The sequence below is a fragment of the Sardina pilchardus genome, chromosome 14 (assembly GCF_963854185.1).
Source record: "Sardina pilchardus chromosome 14, fSarPil1.1, whole genome shotgun sequence".
In the NCBI taxonomy this organism is placed as follows: domain Eukaryota; kingdom Metazoa; phylum Chordata; class Actinopteri; order Clupeiformes; family Clupeidae; genus Sardina; species Sardina pilchardus.
This window is the reverse complement of record NC_085007.1, coordinates 14,502,113-14,521,405: the sequence shown is the minus strand read 5'-3', so window position 1 is coordinate 14,521,405 and position 19,293 is coordinate 14,502,113. Positions and strand designations below refer to the sequence as shown.

General features: G+C 46.2%; 1 protein-coding gene across 3 annotated transcripts; it reads left to right on the top strand.

Annotated features, from left to right (window-relative positions):
- The first annotated feature begins 725 nt into the window (after positions 1-725).
- On the top strand, positions 726-14,811 carry LOC134100815 (PH and SEC7 domain-containing protein 2). 3 transcript variants are annotated; one of them, XM_062554245.1, is made up of 17 exons: positions 726-1,092; positions 1,993-2,059; positions 3,300-3,844; positions 4,560-4,632; positions 5,201-5,561; positions 6,109-7,449; positions 7,820-7,900; positions 8,180-8,292; positions 8,614-8,672; positions 9,070-9,159; positions 9,412-9,455; positions 9,707-9,879; positions 10,535-10,605; positions 11,917-12,062; positions 12,389-12,533; positions 13,063-13,209; positions 13,767-14,811. In XM_062554245.1, the coding sequence occupies exons 3-17, from the start codon at positions 3,398-3,400 to the stop codon at positions 14,055-14,057; spliced, it is 3,582 nt and encodes a 1,193-aa protein (XP_062410229.1). In that variant the 5' UTR covers positions 726-1,092; positions 1,993-2,059; positions 3,300-3,397; the 3' UTR covers positions 14,058-14,811. The 3 variants fall into 3 exon arrangements, with proteins under 3 accessions (XP_062410229.1, XP_062410230.1, XP_062410228.1); XM_062554246.1 differs by lacking the exons at positions 726-1,092; positions 1,993-2,059 and adding an exon at positions 2,170-2,673; XM_062554244.1 differs by lacking the exons at positions 726-1,092; positions 1,993-2,059 and adding an exon at positions 2,170-2,685.
- Positions 14,812-19,293: the final 4,482 nt, after the last annotated feature.

Below are 19,293 nucleotides of genomic sequence, written 5' to 3'. Positions count from 1 at the left end.
CTACTTCAACTTGAAAGAGGAAGGAAGTTGAATAGGGACTCTTCTATGTAAAACTGACATAAATTAAATAGACTGTGGCCTCACCCATCTTTGACGTGGTTCAAACACACCGGAATTAATTGAGAAGTAGGCCATATCACCAAAAATGTCTTAATAGACATTTCATCTAGGCTATTAATGATCCCTGCAGGCATAGGCTATTCAGGCATTGCGCGCCTTTGAAGCACCTTCACGCGCCCCTTTTAAAAACAAATGTTGTTAGGCTAGGCTATTGAACAAAAAAACCCACGCAGTTTCATTACATTTGTTCTGAAAGTAAGTGTAAGTGTATTAGGCCAACATGTCCAAACTAGGCAACTGCATTTCTCCAGTAACTTGCAATGCTGTTGCACTGTAGTTTTTCATGTCCAAAGTAGGCCTAGGCCACTGCATTCCTTAAAACGAACTCTTAAAAACCCTGTCATTTTGACACTCGCCCTGCAGTTACATTTGTAGGGGTGCAATTATCATTAGGCTAATAGTAACCTCAACTCCTCCACAAATACTCTAATGAACGCAAGAATGTCTTGTCCTACCCCCTCTAGTGGATGAACGAATGGGAGGAATGTAGTTTAACTCTTCTCCAGTCAAATGGCCTCGGGCGATGGGTGTCGGCCCCACTATCACAGGTAGCCTATCTTTCCGCGTTTAGTTGTCCTCCAATCGACAGTGCCTTTCTCGCTGCCCTTGCTTGTTTTTTCCATCTCCAGTTGTCACTGTGTCAACGTGCTCTGTTCCACACCTTTGCCACTGATGTACACACCGATACGATATTTGATCCGGTGTGTCCTTGCCTACGATCCATAGAGTAACCGGAGAAGGCTATACCAAACATTGGCACATTGAAGGAAAGAGGAAGGTTCTTGAGAGTTTGCAGGCGTCTCTCTTTTTTTGACACCTGGCGCGCGAAAAGGACAGCGCATGCATGGGTTTGTTATGATGATTCCACTACTGAGCCGAGCAGCTGCCCTCTAAGGAGTTTCGGGGAGTCTTTTGGTTTGCAGTTGACCATGTAGGATGCGCACCTGAACGTGGCTTTAACTTAAATGAGTGGTAAGTGCAGATCATTTGAGCCAGAGTGTGGTGCCCTGGGGTTAACGAACTTGAGGGTTTCCTAACCCAGCGTTCTTTAAATAATTTCTAATCCTTTAGAGTCTACACTTCAGGTAGCCTACCATGACTGTCTTCCTTTTTAGGACTTTATTAGACTGTACAGTATGATCTGAGTCGCTGAAAATAATGTATTTCATGTTAATTTCTTATTCTTCTGTTTCATGAGGTATGCATAAAAATCTTCTCCCTATAGTCCATGTTAATCCAACTGTCTGCCTGCCTGTCTATCTGTTTCTCTGTCTGTGTATCTGTGAGTGATGACCTTAGAAAACACATGCCCAGCATCCTCATGACAGAACTATATGAGTTGTGCAATGTGAAAGTCAGCAGCTGATAATGCTGTCTGTTGCTTAATAGATAGATCTTGTTCCCCTTTTTCTACTTCTACTTTCTTTGCCTTGTTGTAGACGTTTTTGAAGCCTCTCTAAAAATCAAGAACACAAATAGGCTACTATAAACCACAACATTCAGCTTCTCTATTGTATGCAATAGAGTGGAGCTTATAAGACCGTGTCAGAGATCTCACCTTAGATGTCACGTGTCAGTGTTATTATGCCAAACATGACTGAGGAACATTTTGTGTCACAATTCTCACTGGATTGCCTACCCTTTCACAGCGAGACATTAGTAGTAGACCTGGAAAGCCTGAACATGTGAATACATGCCTGTAGCCTATATGTGATGTAAGCGCCTGTATCTGTGGTGCTCTAAAGCATTGTTTGTATGGCTGCAAAGTGCTGCAACTTATGACAGCCCCAACTATTTCCAGGAAGGAAAGTTGGTGTTGTTTGTGTGGCACGTCCCGTCCTCAGTGTAATATTTCATACCTTTCTTCAACAGGAAGTGAAAAGTGAGCATCACCACAGGAAGTTGAAGGCAACATGGACCCGGATGTTGGTTAGATGATGTGAGTATAACAGAGAAAGTTATGAGTGTGCGAGAGAGAGAGAGAGAGAGAGAGAGACTAAAAAGAGAGAAGTGGATGTAAGGGAGACTATGCTTGGACACTACCTCTTTGTTGTGGTGTGTTTGTTCAGATCTGCTGGGCTTGGTGTAGTTCCTTAACTTGTATTTGACTTCCAAACAGTCTCATTTAAATACTAAAGCCTAATATCTCAGCAGTGGTTCTCAGTATGCTCTCGTTGCGTATGTGTGTGTGCACCCAAGCGGAAAGGAGGGACATTGAGTCGACTATGACCGCAAACATTTAATGTACAGTATTTGTATCATTGTGATGGGAGAGAAAGATAAATTGGCGCGGTGAAGTCACATGAATGAAACTCAACCCCACACCCTCAAACGACTATGTGTCTGTCTTAATCTTTGCTTGACACCTTCTCTGCCTCCACACACTATCTCGCAGTGGAGGTTTGTCATTTGTGGTCAGGAAGTTCAAACGCACCCCTGCATTTCAGCAAAAAAGGCACATTGCAAAGCACATCCGTTCAGGCTGAAGAGCACGGTCTTGAGATTCTGGTGGTTCCTGACAGATCATCTTAATGTTAAAAGGCAGTTTTAATGGTACGGTGCCTAGTAAGTGCTTTTCCTCTTTATTCGGTTATATTAGCAGGTGATGTTTGAGGATGTTAACTTCGCCTGGTGTGGTGCTTATGATCAGCCATGTGATTAGACTTGCCGGCAGTTTAAGATTGACTTTAGTCTGAATTTTCTGTTAAAATTATTATCACTCATTTACATTAAGTCCTTTAGACATTTCCTCACTAGTAACTAGATTAAAAGTTTGTCACTTATTTGGTGTGACAGAATAGCTTGGTTGCCTAGCGTTGCTATTGCTTGTAAGGGAGTGGCTGGTGTGTGCTTTCAGAAAGAGGACCTGCTCAACTGCTTTGTCTATTGTTTGAATTGTGTCAGTGTATAAAATTCTTGTCATAGTTTAGCTAAAAAGTAATTCGGTGCTTGCCAACTCTAAAAATAGAAGGATTAGGTACTTTGGTAACTGTACAAACTGAATGACATCTTTTTGTATGTTATAGGGATTTAGAGATCATGATAGAGTATTGTTAAGGGGCTGTGTGAAATCTGCTGTGTAATAGCATGTTTTGGTCACTGTTCACCCTTGACATGTTCATGTCTTTCAGATAGTGCTGCACTAAGTGTTGAAATTGCTTCTTTTTTCACCTCCGCAGCCTGGATGTTGCTACTGTGGCGTTCAGCGGATATCAAAATGAACGCCCCTGTCACCACCCTCTAGTGAAACTGTACCGAACTGACGCCAAGAGTCAAGATGGAGGAAGAAGCGAATGGTCTTCTTTGTGCTGGGTTTCAGAGCGCCATCCCCAGTATTTTGGATGAAGGGAGTTCCATAGACCTGTGTGGGGACAGAAGCCTTCATTCTGGGCTGGGGCCCATGCCCTGTGACGAGCCCGAGTCCCTCGCCGCTTACCCTATCACCATTCCCGCTGTGCCGCTCTCCTTCGCCATGGTCCAATGGGATGTGCCCACCACCCCCACGGACCTCCCCTCGCCAATGACGGACAGCAGCTCTGTGGACGAACTGAGCTGCAGTGATGGAGTTAGTCCGGACTGGGTGGTTAACCCTCTTTCTCTGGTCCCATCAACACCCACGTACCCTGTGTCGACTGACGACATGCTGCCAGTGACTGATGGTAATGAGGTCAAGTTACCACAGTCGGTGGGGCTGTCAGAACAGCGCAGTGATTCCGACCAACAGGTATGGTACTCAGATCGAAAGTCCGATGTGGTTAGGTTGTATGTCATGCCATCTACAGTACATTACAAATATAAATCATTTGCAAAGTGCTTTACATTGCAAATGTGTATGAATTACATTACATGTAAATGGAGTTGTCTCACTTTGCATGTTCATGGGGGACAGACAGTAAGGCAGTGAAACAAAAGGATAAAAGGCAAAATATTTCCTTTTCTTGTGGAGTGTTTAAGTAAGAACCATGGTCTGAGTGTGTAAGACATCTCGATTGTGTGCATCCTCGTGTCTTCTTGTCTTAATGTTTGTGGACCTTAATAGTTTATTTCCTGTGCAAGTGTAACTGCGGGACTGTCCTAAAGTTGTCCCTGGATCTGGTTGTTTCCTCTGGCCCAAATGAATTAGTTTCCTGATGAGTGTGAATGCAGCTGAATGAGAACATGGGCATCCACAAATCCTCTACAAAGTTCTCCTCGTTAACATGCCCTGGTGTGTGTGTGTCTGTGTCTGTGTCTGTGTCTGTGTCTGTGTCTGTGTATGTGTATGTGTATGTGTATGTGTATGTGTATGTGTATGTGTATGTGTCTGTGTCTGTGTCTGTGTCTGTGTCTGTGTCTGTGTCTGTGTCTGTGTATGTGTCTGTGTCTGTGTATGTGTCTCCCTGGTTTGCAACCAGCTATGTGCTAATGCAGTGACTTCTGTGTTGTGCTTCACACAACAGGCCAGTGATTCTGTGGAGGCGGATCTGACGATGTCTCTGATGGTGACGGGTGATAAAGAAGAGCCTGATGGAGGTGTTGTAGCCTACATTATTTCCATAGAAGCTTATGCTGTTAGATGTTTATGCTGCTCTGATAAAAGATTAACAAGTACTTTCCAGCCACATTAAAGTTCCATATAGGACATTTACACTTCAACCAAAATGTGGTTTGTATGGAAAAGGTTCTATGTTCAGTAGGTGTTTCATACAACCTTTTTTTGGCTCAAGGAGTCAGGCATGTGAGGATGAATTTGTTAGCTGACAACTGTTCCAAACAGTACTCATTGTATAGGTCTCTGTTAATAACTGTTAAAACCTCTTTTTGTCTCAGGGAACACATATACTTGGTAGTATTGTAATGACTGTATCTACAAATGAAATGTATTCTTTATTCTACCAATTATAGTGTTTTTTAATGGAAATATGGCTTTTATTTACTCTCTGAGTCGGCAACGCCCTCTCTTCATCTAATTTAGAATCCTGGCCTCCCAGTGACACTTGAGTCATTCAATTCCGTTTGCGGCTCGGCACATGGAATGTGATATCAGCGCCCTGAGGCTGTAGTCTGACTGTATTAATGAGCGCCATTGTGTTCCATACAGAGATAAGTCAGCCTGAAGAGCTCACAGTGGAGGAGATGGCCCCGGCAGAGGCCGAGGAGAACACTGAGACATCCGACATCCCAGAAAGCAGTGGTGGTCATCCAGAGACTCCTGGAATGGAGGAGGAAGAGGAGGAGGAGGAGGAGGAGGAGGAGGAGGAGGAGGACCAGCCCCTCCCGGTGACCATCACAGCGACGGAGCAGCAGGAGCAGGAGCTGAGCTGCGGCACAGATGGAGGAAGTGATGGTGATGCGCTGGAGGTGGTGGATGAGAAGGAGACCATGTGGAGTGACTCAGCTCAAGATGCAGAACGTGTGTGGACAAACAGCAGCTTGTGCTGTAATGACGAGGACACAGTAGGGTGTGTATGTTTATACAAAACACACCGCACATGGCTTAAATGTAATCTAAAACCTATGCAGATAGTACAAGCGATTAAGCTTGTGTTCCTAACTGCAATTGTTGACCACAAGAGCGTTTTCAACCTTTTAACACGTGCAAACGTACGTGTAAAAAGACTTCATTGTTGTGGTTAAAATGTGAACCGTATTCTTTGTTTGCCTACAACTTACAGTACAAGTAAGAATTTAACATATCGTGAGCTTAGAATTATAAGGTTCTATCTCCGTTTAGGGTAGTTCTGAGATATTGAGCATCAAAGTTTTACATAGCTAGCAAAATTGTACTGTAGTACCTTTTTATTTTGCTAATAATTAACTTTTTAATTTTTTTTTTCAAAAATAACACCACACAGGCATTAATAAGCACCTAATGGATCAGATGATGTCAAAAACTCAATTTCGACCAAAATGGAGATAGAACCTTATAATTCTCAGCTCACGATATGCAGTATACTTCAGGTTTTGGTGGAGCTGTACTGTACTAGTGTGTGACTTTACTGTTTACAGGGAGCCGACTGCACTCACCCAGCAGAGCACAGACTCAGAGGAAATGCCACTGTCAGGGGAAGACGAACGGTGTGACCCTGACGAGGACCCCACGTCTGCGGACCAGATGACGCCTCCTCAGCCCACCGAGCCCCAGGACTGCTTCCAGCCCCCAGGAAGCGACTCAGACGGCTGGGAGGATTCGTCACGGCCGCACAGTGACCACGTGGAGGGAGGGGAACGTCCAGAGACAGGAGAGCAGCCCCAGCCCAGCGAGAGCTCCAGCGACCCAGGGGAGACCTCAGCATGTGAGGAGGGGTCGGAGGGGTCGGACGGGGGGGAGAAGTCAGAGGTCACTCAGCTGATGCTCGAAGCCGCATCGTCTTCACCGACTGAGGAGGAGACTGAGGAGTCATTAGGGGATACTACAGAAGCTGAAAGGACTGAGACCGGTCAGACCCCTGAATGTGTTACTGGTGGAGACGTGGAGGAGACAGATCAGTGTTTAGAAAAGACAGAGGCGCTGAAGTGTTTGGTGGACCAGACAGAGGTGGAGAACATGGAAGCTGAGGAGCAGCCACAGCAGCAACAAGCCTCTTCGGAGTCCGAGGAGACGGAACAGTCTCTGTGTACAGCGGAATCAGAACCCTTGGAGACGGAACAAGCGTCAGCACAGGCGGAACACACGGACAAAACAATGGAAGGTGGACTCTCTGATGAGACTGAGCATCCTGAGGAGGCAGATATGGAGGACTCTGATATGCCCAAATTGGTAGAACAGTCAGATGAGCCCCAGGGGGTAGAGTCAGCTGAGACAAGTCAAGCTGAAGAGTCAGCTGAGACAAACCCCACAGAACAGACAACGCAGACTGAAAGCAAAGAGTCCAACAAGAACGAAATAACAGATGAATCGGAACAGGCTTCAATGGATCAGTCAGGAGAAGCTGCTCAGAGACAGACAGAGAGCAGTCCGGAACAATCCGAAACCAAACAGCTAGAGGAGGAGCACCTCGAGACCACAGAGGCGTCACGGCAGACTGGCGGAACAGAGCAGCCTGGCTGTGCTCAACCCAGCGCACGCGAACAGACGCCGACAGAGCAGCCTGCGAGTGCGACGGAGGGAGAGGACTCATTAGAGAGGCATATGGAGGAGACAACGGAGCAGTTGGAGGGACAGATGCAGGGGACGGGGGATTCAGAGGAGGAGGAGGAGGAGGAGGAGGAGGAGGCGGCGGCGGCGGCGGCGGTGCCGTACATGAACGGAGGCGCGGTAGACAGAGAGGAGGCGCGCAGGCTGGCGGAGAAGCTCTTCAGGCTGGAGGGCATGCACCGCACAGATGTGGTCCGACATCTGGACAAAGAGTAAGAGTGATGGGGCACTCACAGGGACACTTGTGGCTGTGTGTGTGTGTGTGTGTGTGTGTGTGTGTGTGTGTGTGTGTTGTGTGTTGTTTATTGTGTGTTGTGTGTCGTCGTAATGTGTGTGTGTGTGTGTGTCTGTGTGTGTGTGTGTGTATGTGATCATGTTACAGCATTACTGTTAAGTCATCCTTATCCATGCCACTTATGCACACTAAAAGCTAAACAAAAAATGTGTTGTCGAAACAAAACAAAAACGCATTGTTGTACAAGTGGTTGCACAGCCACACGTTTCTTCTCACTTCCTTATACCGATCTGCTGAGGTAATAAGAAACAGAGAGGAGTTTTTCACTTGTGCCAACTCTGTTTCAGTAATGATTTCAGCCGGGCTGTTGGAGAGGAGTATCTGAAGTTCTTTGACTTCACGGGTCAAACTCTGGACCAGGCTTTGAGGTGAGGAGAGAGGTCCATTTCTTATATGATTTGTGTGTGTGTGTGTGTGTGTGTGTGTGTGTGTGTGTGTGTGTGTGTTTGGGAAAGGAAATAAACTGTATATGGATATTAGAAGACATGATCAATCTTAAGTAAGATATGATTATTTGGATATGAAAAATAACACGATCATGAACTGCTTATTTTGGGTCATGACCTTTCAAGTGAGCTCCTCCATCTTGTCATACTGAGAACAGCAGCGGAACCCACCGGTCCTGTCCCCTTGTTCTCTCTCGCCAGGTCTTTCCTGAAAGTGGTGGTGCTGATCGGTGAGACGCAGGAGCGGGAGAGGGTCCTCCAGCGCTTCTCCAGTCGCCTGCAGGAGTGCAATCCACACGCCTTCCCCTCGGCAGGTAACTGACCGCGGGCCAGCGAGCTCTGATTCAGCTCGGCTCGGTTCAAACTGCAATTGCGTTGTGATCGTGGCCTTTTGTTCACGCTGATCATTAGCTATTGATGATTCATCTATTATGTAGTTTGGCTATTCACGCAGTGTCGCTCGTTTTTTTCCATGGAAACATGGACGGTTATTTTAAACTGTCAGAATACTCTTTGTTAAACAGTAATCAGGATGAACATCTGATGCCTAGTTAGCTCATTGGATAGCTGTAGGGTGTGGTATGTTGATATTGATAGAGATTTCAATTCAAACGAGGAAATTCTTGTTCCTGTAGGTGCAGTTCTGACTCTCACCTGTGCTATGATGCTTCTGAACAGTGATCTTCATGGACAGGTGAGTGTGAAATACTGCATGTGCGTGCCTTTCAAAGACCTCCACTGAAAAGGAAATAGGTTATGAGTTAGTCATGACTCAGTGTGTATACTTAGAGTGTATTTAAATACACTGAGACATCACATCTCTGTCACAGTATTCTGCAGAGCAAAACCACATATTACCTACAGTAGATGTCAAAAACCATGATGATGTATACTTCTGTATTTGGAGTGTTTCTTTCCAGTAAATGCACGAGATACAGGTCTGCTGCATCTAAGAATACATTCTGAAGTTGCACATTCACAGAGATATATATATAGAAAACCATTGGACCTGCTGAGAAATTATTTGATATCTCGTTTTCTGTTGAGTTTCTTGAGCATTGCCTCAGCGAAGCTTTTGGTCTTATTTACAGAATGTGGGTAAAGCCATGTCACAGTCCAGCTTTGTGTCCAATCTGGATGGGATGAATGACGGGGAAAACTTCAATAAAGACGTGCTAAAGGTAACCTGGGACTACATCTGCTCATTCAAGTGAGACTGGACTACCTGTAGCTCTGTTCTAGGTGTTCTCTCATGTCTTATAACAAGGAGTGTGTTGGGGAAATCATGAAAATCAAAACAGTGGTTTGCATTTGTATTCAGTTGTATTTAATTCACTATTTCAATACACAACCAACAAAGAAAATTATTGAAGAACAGAAAAAGAAGAAAAAGAAAACGTACAAGTGAGCAAATATGAAAACTTCTGTTTCAGGGCCTGTACAACTCTATCAAGAATGAGCCTTTGGAGTGGGCAGTGTGAGTAGAAGCTGCATAAAATATTTAAAACCACAGCAGAGTTGGGATTGATTACTAATCTTGCGTCCTTACTTGTCTATCTGTAATCTCTCTATCTCTCCCTCTCTCTCTCTCTCTCTCTCTCTCTCCTAGGCTCTCTATCACTCATACTCTATCCCTCCCTCCTTTTCCCTTTTAACTGATAATATAATAAGAAGATTATTAATCATGAACTCTGATGATCTTTCTCTGTATGGTGTGATTCCTCCCAGAGATGAGAAAGAGCTGCAGAGCTCCATGATGTTACCGGAGGATGCGGCTACAGACCCAGCGTTGCGCTCCAAGGGAAACCCTTTCCAGAGTGTTCCCCACGACAAGAAGGCCACGGTCTTCCACAAGGGCTTCCTCAAGCGCAAGGCTCACGCCGACATCGACGGCAAACGCAGTGAGTGTGTGGGGAGTGTGGTGATTGTCTTAGCGGAGGACTGTCCGAAATATCCTTTCAGCTTTAAGGGAAATTTCGCTCTAACTTCAATCCGTAGTCTATTTTTAGATGATTGATGTAGATAACAACAACATTAATGAGAATAGGTTTGAGTAAGACTGGAATATGCATTTGCAACAAAATAGCATGTAGCTATAGCCTCCTTAAGACACCGACAAGGCTCAAAATATCATTATACATAACAGATACTGTGGAGAGGGCCCCTGCAGACAAACCAAGTGTTTCTAAGTGTAATGTTTGTCTTCTTGGTTAGTAGGTGCAGAAGTATTGGTTGACAGGTGTTTCTTTTACATTATTCACTTCATCTACAGTGAATTATTTCGACTTTGTATGGCTTTGTATGGGGTTTCATAATGAATTTCTTTTTACTTATGCATTTAGACATTTGGACACTTTTATCCGAAGTGACTTACAGATACTCCAGGGGCCAGTTTCCGTTGAACAACTTTGGGTTAGGCCCCTTGCTCTAGGGCACAACAGTGGCTTCCAGGAATTTGTGGCAACACTCCGTGTGGCTACTGCATGTTAGCCAAGTTCCCTAGCCACTACATTACGTTCATGATATAATCTTACATGCTGAATGTGTTTTTTTTAGCGCCATGGGGAAAGAGAAGCTGGAAGACCTTCTATGCTGTGCTGAAGGGGATGGTCCTCTACTTACAGAAGGTGAGGGTTCAGCTGTGGCGCCTTGTCAACTTTACCATACATTCATGTTACTTGTTAAGTGGGGTTCAGACCAAAGATTTGCGACGAGATGAGTTGCGATTGCAGCTGCGACTAGACATGTTGAATGCTTTGCGACGGTTTGCAACGACGTGCAACATTGAATTCACGCCGCTGCAACTCGGTTTCGTTTCGTCGCGGATCTTTGGTGTGAGTTGGGCTTTACACAGAACCATGCAGTGAGACGGGGATATTTTTATATCTCGTATGTGTCTCTCTCTGTCTGTCTTTCTCTCTCTCTTTCTCACTCACACTCTCTCACACACACACAAACACACACTGTGTATCTGTCAGTCTCTGTAACCTGGTGTCTTACCTTTACCGTACTTACCTCTGCTTCACCCCCTCTCTCTCTCTCGCTCTCTCACTGACACTCTCTCACACACACAAACACACACACACAAACACACACACACACACACACACACACACACACACACACACACACACACACACACACACACACACACTGTGTATCTGTCATTCTCTGTAACCTGGTGTCTTACCTTTTAACTTACCTCTGCTTCACCTCTCTCTCTCTTTCTCTCTCTCTCACTCACACTCTCACACACACACAAACACACACACACACACACACTGTATCTGTCAGTCTCTGTAACCTGGTGTCTACATTTTTACTCACCTCTCCTTCACCTCTCTCTCTCTTTTTCTCTCCCTCTATCTTTCTGTTCTCTCTCTCTCTCACACACACACACTCTCTCTCACACACACACACACACACACACTGTGTATCTGTCAGTCTCTGTAACCTGGTGTCTTACCTTTTTACTCACCTCTCCTTCACCTCTCTCTCTTTTTCTCTCCCTCTCTCTCTATCTTTCTGTTCTCTCTCTCTCTCTCACACACACACACACACACACACACACACTGTGTATCTGTCAGTCTCTGTAACCTGGTGTCTTACCTTTTTACTCACCTCTCCTTCACCTCTCTCTCTCTTTTTCTCTCCCTCTCTCTCTATCTTTCTGTTCTCTCTCTCTCTCACACACACAAACACACACTGTGTATCTGTCAGTCTCTGTAACCTGGTGTCTTACCTTTTTACTCACCTCTCCTTCACCTCTATCTGTCTCTCTTTCTCTCTCTCTCTCTCTCACACACACACAGACACACACACACACACACACACACACACACACACACACACTGTGTATCTGTCAGTCTCTGTAACCTGGTGTCTTACCTTTTGACTGACCTCTGCTCCACCTCTGTGCCCTCCTATTGCTGCTGCAGGACGACTACAGTTCAGACTGGCACAGCTCGGAGGAGGTGGTCAGCGTGCACCATGCGCTGGCGGAGCGGGCCGTGGACTACACTAAGCGGCCGCACGTCTTCCGGCTGCAGACGGCCGACTGGCGAGTTTTCCTGTTTGAGGCGGCGTGAGTACACTACTCTCTGGGCTGGCACAGGCTTTCAAGCTTTTATTTAACTGGATTGTTACTGCGGAAATGTTTGTAAATAAAAGACTGCAGGTGTGACACATACATAGCATTCCTGAGGTGTATGTGTGGGTATATATATCGCTTTGTGTTATCCAGTGCCTGTGATTTACTTTGGATAAAGCACCTGCCTAACATACTCTGAACTATGGAATGTAAATATTAACATTCTGCATATTCTCTCTGTCTGAGAGGCATTCTGCCTGTGATGTATAGCTAAGACTCAGGGGCTTTCCTATTGGCTAAGTTGTTGTTGTCCGTCACAGTTCCACAGACCAGATGAGCTCCTGGATTGCTCGGATAAACCTGGTGTCGGCCCTGTTCTCCTCCCCTCCGTTCCCGGCAGCGGTGGGCTCTCAGCGGAAATTCTCCCGACCCATTCTACCCGCATCACAGTCCTCTCTTCCCCTGGTATGGAACATTCTGGAGCTGAACCCTTTGCATGGAAATAGCCCTTTTCAAGCAAAGGGACACTTTAAAGTGGAAAAGGCCTTTAATTGCTGTCTTGTTGTTTTATTTCTAGGGTTAGTTTTAGGATTTTAACCAGACAGATTTCACTCCTAGTGGGTGAAATCCACTTGCAAGATTTGTTGCAGGATTTCACTACTGCACAGCAGGCTATCATTTGACATTTATTTGTGCCTCACTCAAAAAGTACTTGAAATATAAATCCCAGATGAGTTTTTCATTCACCCTTTTCAGCCAGTTTTGTCTCATACAACCTCTGGACCATATTCTAAAGTTCGAGTATAGTTTCGATCCAGTGGTGGTCGTTTGCAACACAGAAAGCGTTGCTAAAGCTCTGGCGTTATTAGGCATTACTAGAGAAAGATTCATTTGTTATCCATTACTAGAGAGTTATTAAAGATTAATTTATAGTTCTCAGATATCCAGTGTTGTACTAAGCCATGCTCCTGCTGCTGGGTCCACTATCCCACAGGACAAGCAGCTGCAGTCCCATGCCGCCATGCTGCAGTCCTTCCAGGAGGACCTGGCCGCGCTGCAGGAGAGCTTCTCTGAAGGACGCAAGCCCAAAGCCAGGGAGCTGGAGGAGTACAAGATCAAGGAGGACTACTTCCAGCATGAGGTGTGTGTGTGTGTGTGTGTGTGTGTGTGTGTGTGTGTGTGTGTGTGTGTGTGTGTGTGTTATGGCTACCCACCTGATCTTCACAGGAGGATGTTGTAAAAAATGTGAAACATGCATTTTGCATGTACGTGTCAAATGTCAAATTGTGAGGGTGTTGTGAAATTGTGTCAAATGTCAAATTTCCGGTTTGTGTGTGCACGACGACTTTTGAGTTTATATTGCAGTCAGTTCATGTACTGAGCGCTGTATATGCCGTACTGGGGAAAGTCCAAATATGTGCATGTGTCAGAGTGGAAGTGATGTGCACAAGTAAAGCCCATATGCACTCTTGGGCCAAGTTAATGCATGTTATCAAACAATGTACTTTGATGTTACAGTTGGGGGTAGTTTACGTTAACACGTTTATAGTAAAAATGGAAAGGTGTGCTTAGATCAGTTGTAATAGTATTATGGTAGTATTTGTCACCTATCTAAGTGCACAACAATACGTGATGTGACGTGGGACTGCAGTCAGTACTGTCCACCTAAGGGTCTTGTCGCCGTTTCTCTCCACGCAGAGATGCCGGTACGAGGTGTACGTCCAGATGCTGGAGGCCTGGAGCAGCCTGAAGCGCACGTCCAAGTCCGAGGTCACCGCCGACGACCTGAGCCTGTTCGACCACCAGGTGTGCAAGGATGCCCAGGAGGAGGAGGAGGACGAGGCGGACGGCGGGATGAAGAGGTCCCACTCCAGCCCCTCGCTGGAGCTGGAGACGGCGCCGCCGCCTATCGTCAAGGTCCGGCGCAACATCTCGGAGAGGCGCACCTACCGCAAGATCGTCATCCCGCGACGGAACCGCGAGCTCTGATGATCAGCGGGGGGCAGGAAGTGAGACTGCGTGTTCCTGTTTCGGGTTGGATTCTTTAATCGCGCCGCTGCGAGTTTAAACCACAGACCGTTCAAAATGGGGATAGAAAGCCGTAACGTGTCGCCAATTGTACGGTGAGCTCGTCTGCTGTTTGAGCACGACACAAACAGCGTGACTTCATGGCCAGCCTCGGAGCGCCCGGAGTAGGAACCGACGCAGGAAACCGCTGGGGGAAAAGACACGCTTACGAAAACCACAGCACTGAGCCTGAGTATGTGGATGGAGGCTTTCATACAGAGGCATGCAGAGTATCGTGCTGTGGTGCGCAGCACACCCACGCTATGCAGTGGGGGCTTGTTAGGCTGGAAACTGTGCATCGCAGTGGCTATGTTGTGGCAGATGTTTGTAGGTCTTATGGAAGGTGTGTTGGGCACCCTGCTCACAAGGGTTGTCAATGCCAAAATGTCTATTTACACTCAGGGAAATGCTTTCCGAGTTCGATATTGTTTTACTTATTTCAAAGATTTCTTTTTAAAGAGCACTTTTTCCCATACATGATTATTCCAAACAGTGTTTTGTGCATTTTTGCATCTGTGTTTATAGACATCTTAATGTTTGTAATGTTCTTCAGAATATGTGATGGACCTCACCCTGAAAGCCCTTACTATTTATTTGCTTTGAAAAAGAGGTTGTGTAATGTCTAAAATATGTTGTGTACATTTGCAATAAACGTTGTGTTCAAAGTCATTTTAGTTGCCTGTTCTTAAGACAATAGAGTTTCATTATTATTCAAAGCTACTTCTTTGCTCCTTTGCACTCATACTATGCACCTATACTATTCACCACAAGGGGGCATAGGAGGTCAGGAAATGTTAAGTGACGGCATCTCAGATTGGCAGGTGCCTATCTGAATGAGTTTCATATCATGTTTTGCATGTGTATGTTTTTAAATATCTGTGTACATACAACCATTGAGATGTTGAGTCAGTGACTGTTAGGCATAATTTGATAAAATGCTTACTTGCACTTAAGATTAAAATGAACAATTCTTAAACATTTTTAAAGGAATTGAAGAAGCAAATATCTCTGTCTTTCTCCCTCTCTTGGTCTCTCAATGTCTTTCTTTCACCCACTTTTCCTCTCTTCCCCTCTCTTCTGTACTTTCTCTCTTTGTCTATGTGGATATGTAATGGTGGCATCATTAATTGACTCTCCTTCTTTTAGAGGACTCGGCATTCACCGGGGGACTGGGTGTTCTAAAGGCAGCCCCATTCTGCGGCGATGTCACAGTTGTTTGTGACACGCAGGAATGTGACACGACAATGGGGAATGCCATTAGCCGCTGTCAGCCAGACAAAGCAACTTGGCCAAGCTAACTTGTCACATTTTGGCCTCTGAACCAAATTGTTCTCAAATTACCGGGGCCTAGTGTCCAAAATGTGAACACAATTGACACACACAAGACCTGTGAGACCTCTTGACACCATTTTATTTAATTCATTGATTTATTAATTTTCACCTTTTTGACGTTTATTTCTCTCTCCTGTCCCATTTTATCTGCCTCTCATCCTGTTTTAATTTGTCTCTGTACATTTCCTCTCGGGTTATTCGATAGCCTGCGTTTTGACTGACAGCAGCCCATTAAGATAAGCTGAGATTGTTACAGATTGGCCGGGATGATTGTGCTGGAATGATGGATTGCACCTGCAGGGCCCATTGCATTGTGGGGGCTTGTGTCGAGGCTGGCGATATCCCGGGGACCTCGGCGCTCAGATAACCTGAATGCGAGCTGTTGATGTGTAAACACCTCGTTAGGGACGAGCCAATGGGCTCATCCCGGTGTCAGCACAAGGATGGAGTGCTTTTTCTTGGGGGGAGGAGGGGGGGGAGGCATTTGCAACCTCACTTCCTCTTTTTCTCCTCCCCCCACACCCCCACCCCTCACCCTGTCCCTCTCCCTCTGTATCTCTCTCTCTCTCTCTGACCGCTCCTGCTAAACGCATGTTCTGCTTTCATTGATCACTGAGCGACAGAAAACAAAAAACAATAGACGGAAAACACCAGATGCCATGTGAACATCTTCCCATCTAATTGTCCCGCTCCTTACAGTAGCCCTCTTCTATTAGGGCCAGGCCCCAGCAGCGAGCACAGTCAGTCAGCCACAGCTGCACCACCACCAGCACCAGCACCACCAGCACCAGCACCAGACCGAAACAACCTCAACTCAGCCAGTGGCTGCCACTCCTCTCCACCCCACCCCTGTCCACTCCTCTCCTCTCCTCTCCTCTCCTCTCCTCTTCTCCTCGAGTCCGCGGCCTTCTGAAGCGTGTCAGGGGGGCCCTTAACGTCGGGCTCTTTCGAGTGCCATCTGACCAGATCTCCACCCCACTCCTCTCTCCTCTCCTCTCCTGAGGAGGCCTGTGGTGGTCCTCCGAGCCAGGACAGCTAAGGAGGAACCCCCACCCCCCCCCCCCCCACCCCAGCTACAGGGTCCAGGCTCCGGGCCCCTGGTCCTGGCCACTCTCTCTCTCCCGGAGGCCTCTCGGGCGGCTCTCTGGACCCATTGTCCTCCTCTCAGCGCCGCTCTGGAGGGCCTTTATGGTAGCCGGTCAGGCCTGGTTGAGTAATTAAAAAGGCAAGGGGGCAAGAGTGTTGTGTTCATTAAGGGACTGGACCACCATACGGGGGTAAGGGTGGACACAGGCTTAAAATAATAGTAAAGAAAAACAGTGCCTCCTTGTCAAAGGGCCCACCGCCCCCCCTCAGCCCTTCCTCATGTCTCCCCTGCTGACACCTCCCCCACTCCATGCATGTGCGCACACATACACACACACACACACACACACACACACACACAAATGCACGCACACACATATGCTCTCTCTCTCTCTCTCTCACACACATACACACACACACACACACACACACACACACACTATTCTATCCATCTTCCATTCCATTGTTTTTTTTGTTGATGTGCTGAGCCCAAGCTCTTCTCTCTCCTTCCCATTTATCAAGATCCAGCTCTTTTTTCCTGCCTTCTCACTCTCTGCCCTTAATGATCGCACACTCTCCTCTCTATCAGGCCTGTGCGCACAGGTTCCCCCCGTGAGAGATATACCTCCACTCTTATCGTGCATCTCATACACCGCCGCTGCAAAAAGTGAAGCGGCGACACACTCGTCCCCGCTCCGCTCCTCTCCTCTCTATCCTCCCCTCCGTCTGTTTTCCCGCTTTCGCGCCTGCCCGTAATGTCCCTCCTGACACACATTCTCCATCTGCTAGCGACGCCTTGCACGCTCTACTTGCTACTTTTCATCTTTTCACTGCAGTAATCCTCCATCGCGCCCTCTTCTAATGTTCTTTTGTTTTTTCTTTTCTTTCATGGCATCTCTCTCTTTTTTTTTGCCCTAGCCGTCACCTCTCAACCACTTTTCCTTTATCCCTCTTTCTCTCTCTCTCTCTTCCTTTCTCTGACCACGCTCTCTCTCTCTCTCTCTATCTCTCTCTCTCTCTGTTGCTCTGTGTTTGTCTTACACCAGCCTCTTGTCGAGACGTGACTTGCTGGGGTCTTTTTCGGTCAATTGTTGTTTTTTTTGTACTGAGACAGTGTGTCTGGGCCTTTTCCAAGGGCTGTTGAGGTTGTGTGAGAGCGCCTGGAGTGTCCTCATGTCTGGAGATTGACACACACACCGCCGAGAAGCTGGGAGTTTTTATTGATACCTTAGGATTTATTTCATTAGATAACCTTTTGGTTTCTCTCTGTACTAAATCAACTATTAGGTTATCAGCGTAATATGCATGCCTTAAGAAATATTTTGGCATCTTTATGTATCCAGTGTCCAAAAAGCATGAATGTAAGGATTGTCGTGACTGATATAAGCCTGCCTTGCTAAGCTTGCTATGATGACGATATATTGCAAGACCTTAAAGCTTAAAGTATCACACCTATGAATAGGAAAACTAGTATGAAGCCACACATGGGTCCACGGGTAACAAATATTTGGTGGATAATGAGCATTTGGTGAATAAACAGCATTTTATATAAGGCCATTATTTTAAAAAAAGCTTTATTGTGTGTATTTTGATTTATACAGTATAACAGGTTTATACTTACAACTCTTTGAGTGCTGTTATTATTTTTTAAGTAGCCTAGTTATAAATACAGTATGTATTCTCAATCATGAGGCATTATGAATACTTTATCAATTCTTTATCAATCCATTTTAGAATGATTTATGGATACTAGGTTATAGTAAAACAAACTATCTCATGCCACCCCATATTTATTTTCAAAGCACATTTTCTTTTGTTGCTCTCCTCTCTTCAAAAAAACATTTCTGCCTGCCATGCATCTAAGCTGTTCCTGGAATACGCGGGACGCCGATGCTGTTTTCTTTGCTTTATCGGCCGCGCGTCTTGAAAAACCCAGACAGCGGCATTTTATTTGCCAACCAGACCCCTCTCTAACACACTTGTACTCCGGGGCCCGGCGCATAAAGCCGCTCTTTATGTGAGCCCTTTGTGGTGGCTGGGCTCAGTCACACTGGAGCAGTTCAGGTAAAGTGCCTGGCTCAGGGGCACGGCGGCCGCTGACCTCGCGTCGCCCTTGCCTCCTGGCCATGTTACTTCCTCCTCTCTGTGCTCCGCGCTCGCTCTTGAGCTGTTTGTGTGTGTGTGTGTGCGTGTGTGTGTATGTGTGTGTGTGTGTGTGTGTGTGTGTGTGTGCGCGCACGTTTGCTTGTGTGTGCTTTTTGTGATTGTGTTTGTGTGTGTGTGTGTGTGTGTGTGTGTGTGTGTGTGTGAATGTGTGTCTACGTACATGTGAATGTGAGTGTGTGTGCATGTGTGTGTGTGTGTGTGCGTGTGTGTGTGTTTCAGATGCCTTTCAGGGGACGCATTGGGAAACACTGGGCGTGAGACATGGCGTAGCGAAACTGCAGACCCCGCCATGTGGCCACAAGCAGCCCGTATATACAGCAGCAAGAGCTTTCCCACCGCTGTTGGCGCATATTGTAGTGAGTGAATAAGGTGGGCTACAGTATAACACAACTTCACACAAATGGCGACATATGTGAACTGATGTAAAATAAAAGGACAAAGCGTCTCTTTCTGTGTGTTTTCGGACTGTGAGGGGATGGCCTTTAAGTGTGGACCTTAGATCCGTCTCCTAAGGGCAGTATCTGATACCTGCCAGTTATTTCCAGGTAGAGCAAAGAGAAGGCCCCCTCACACA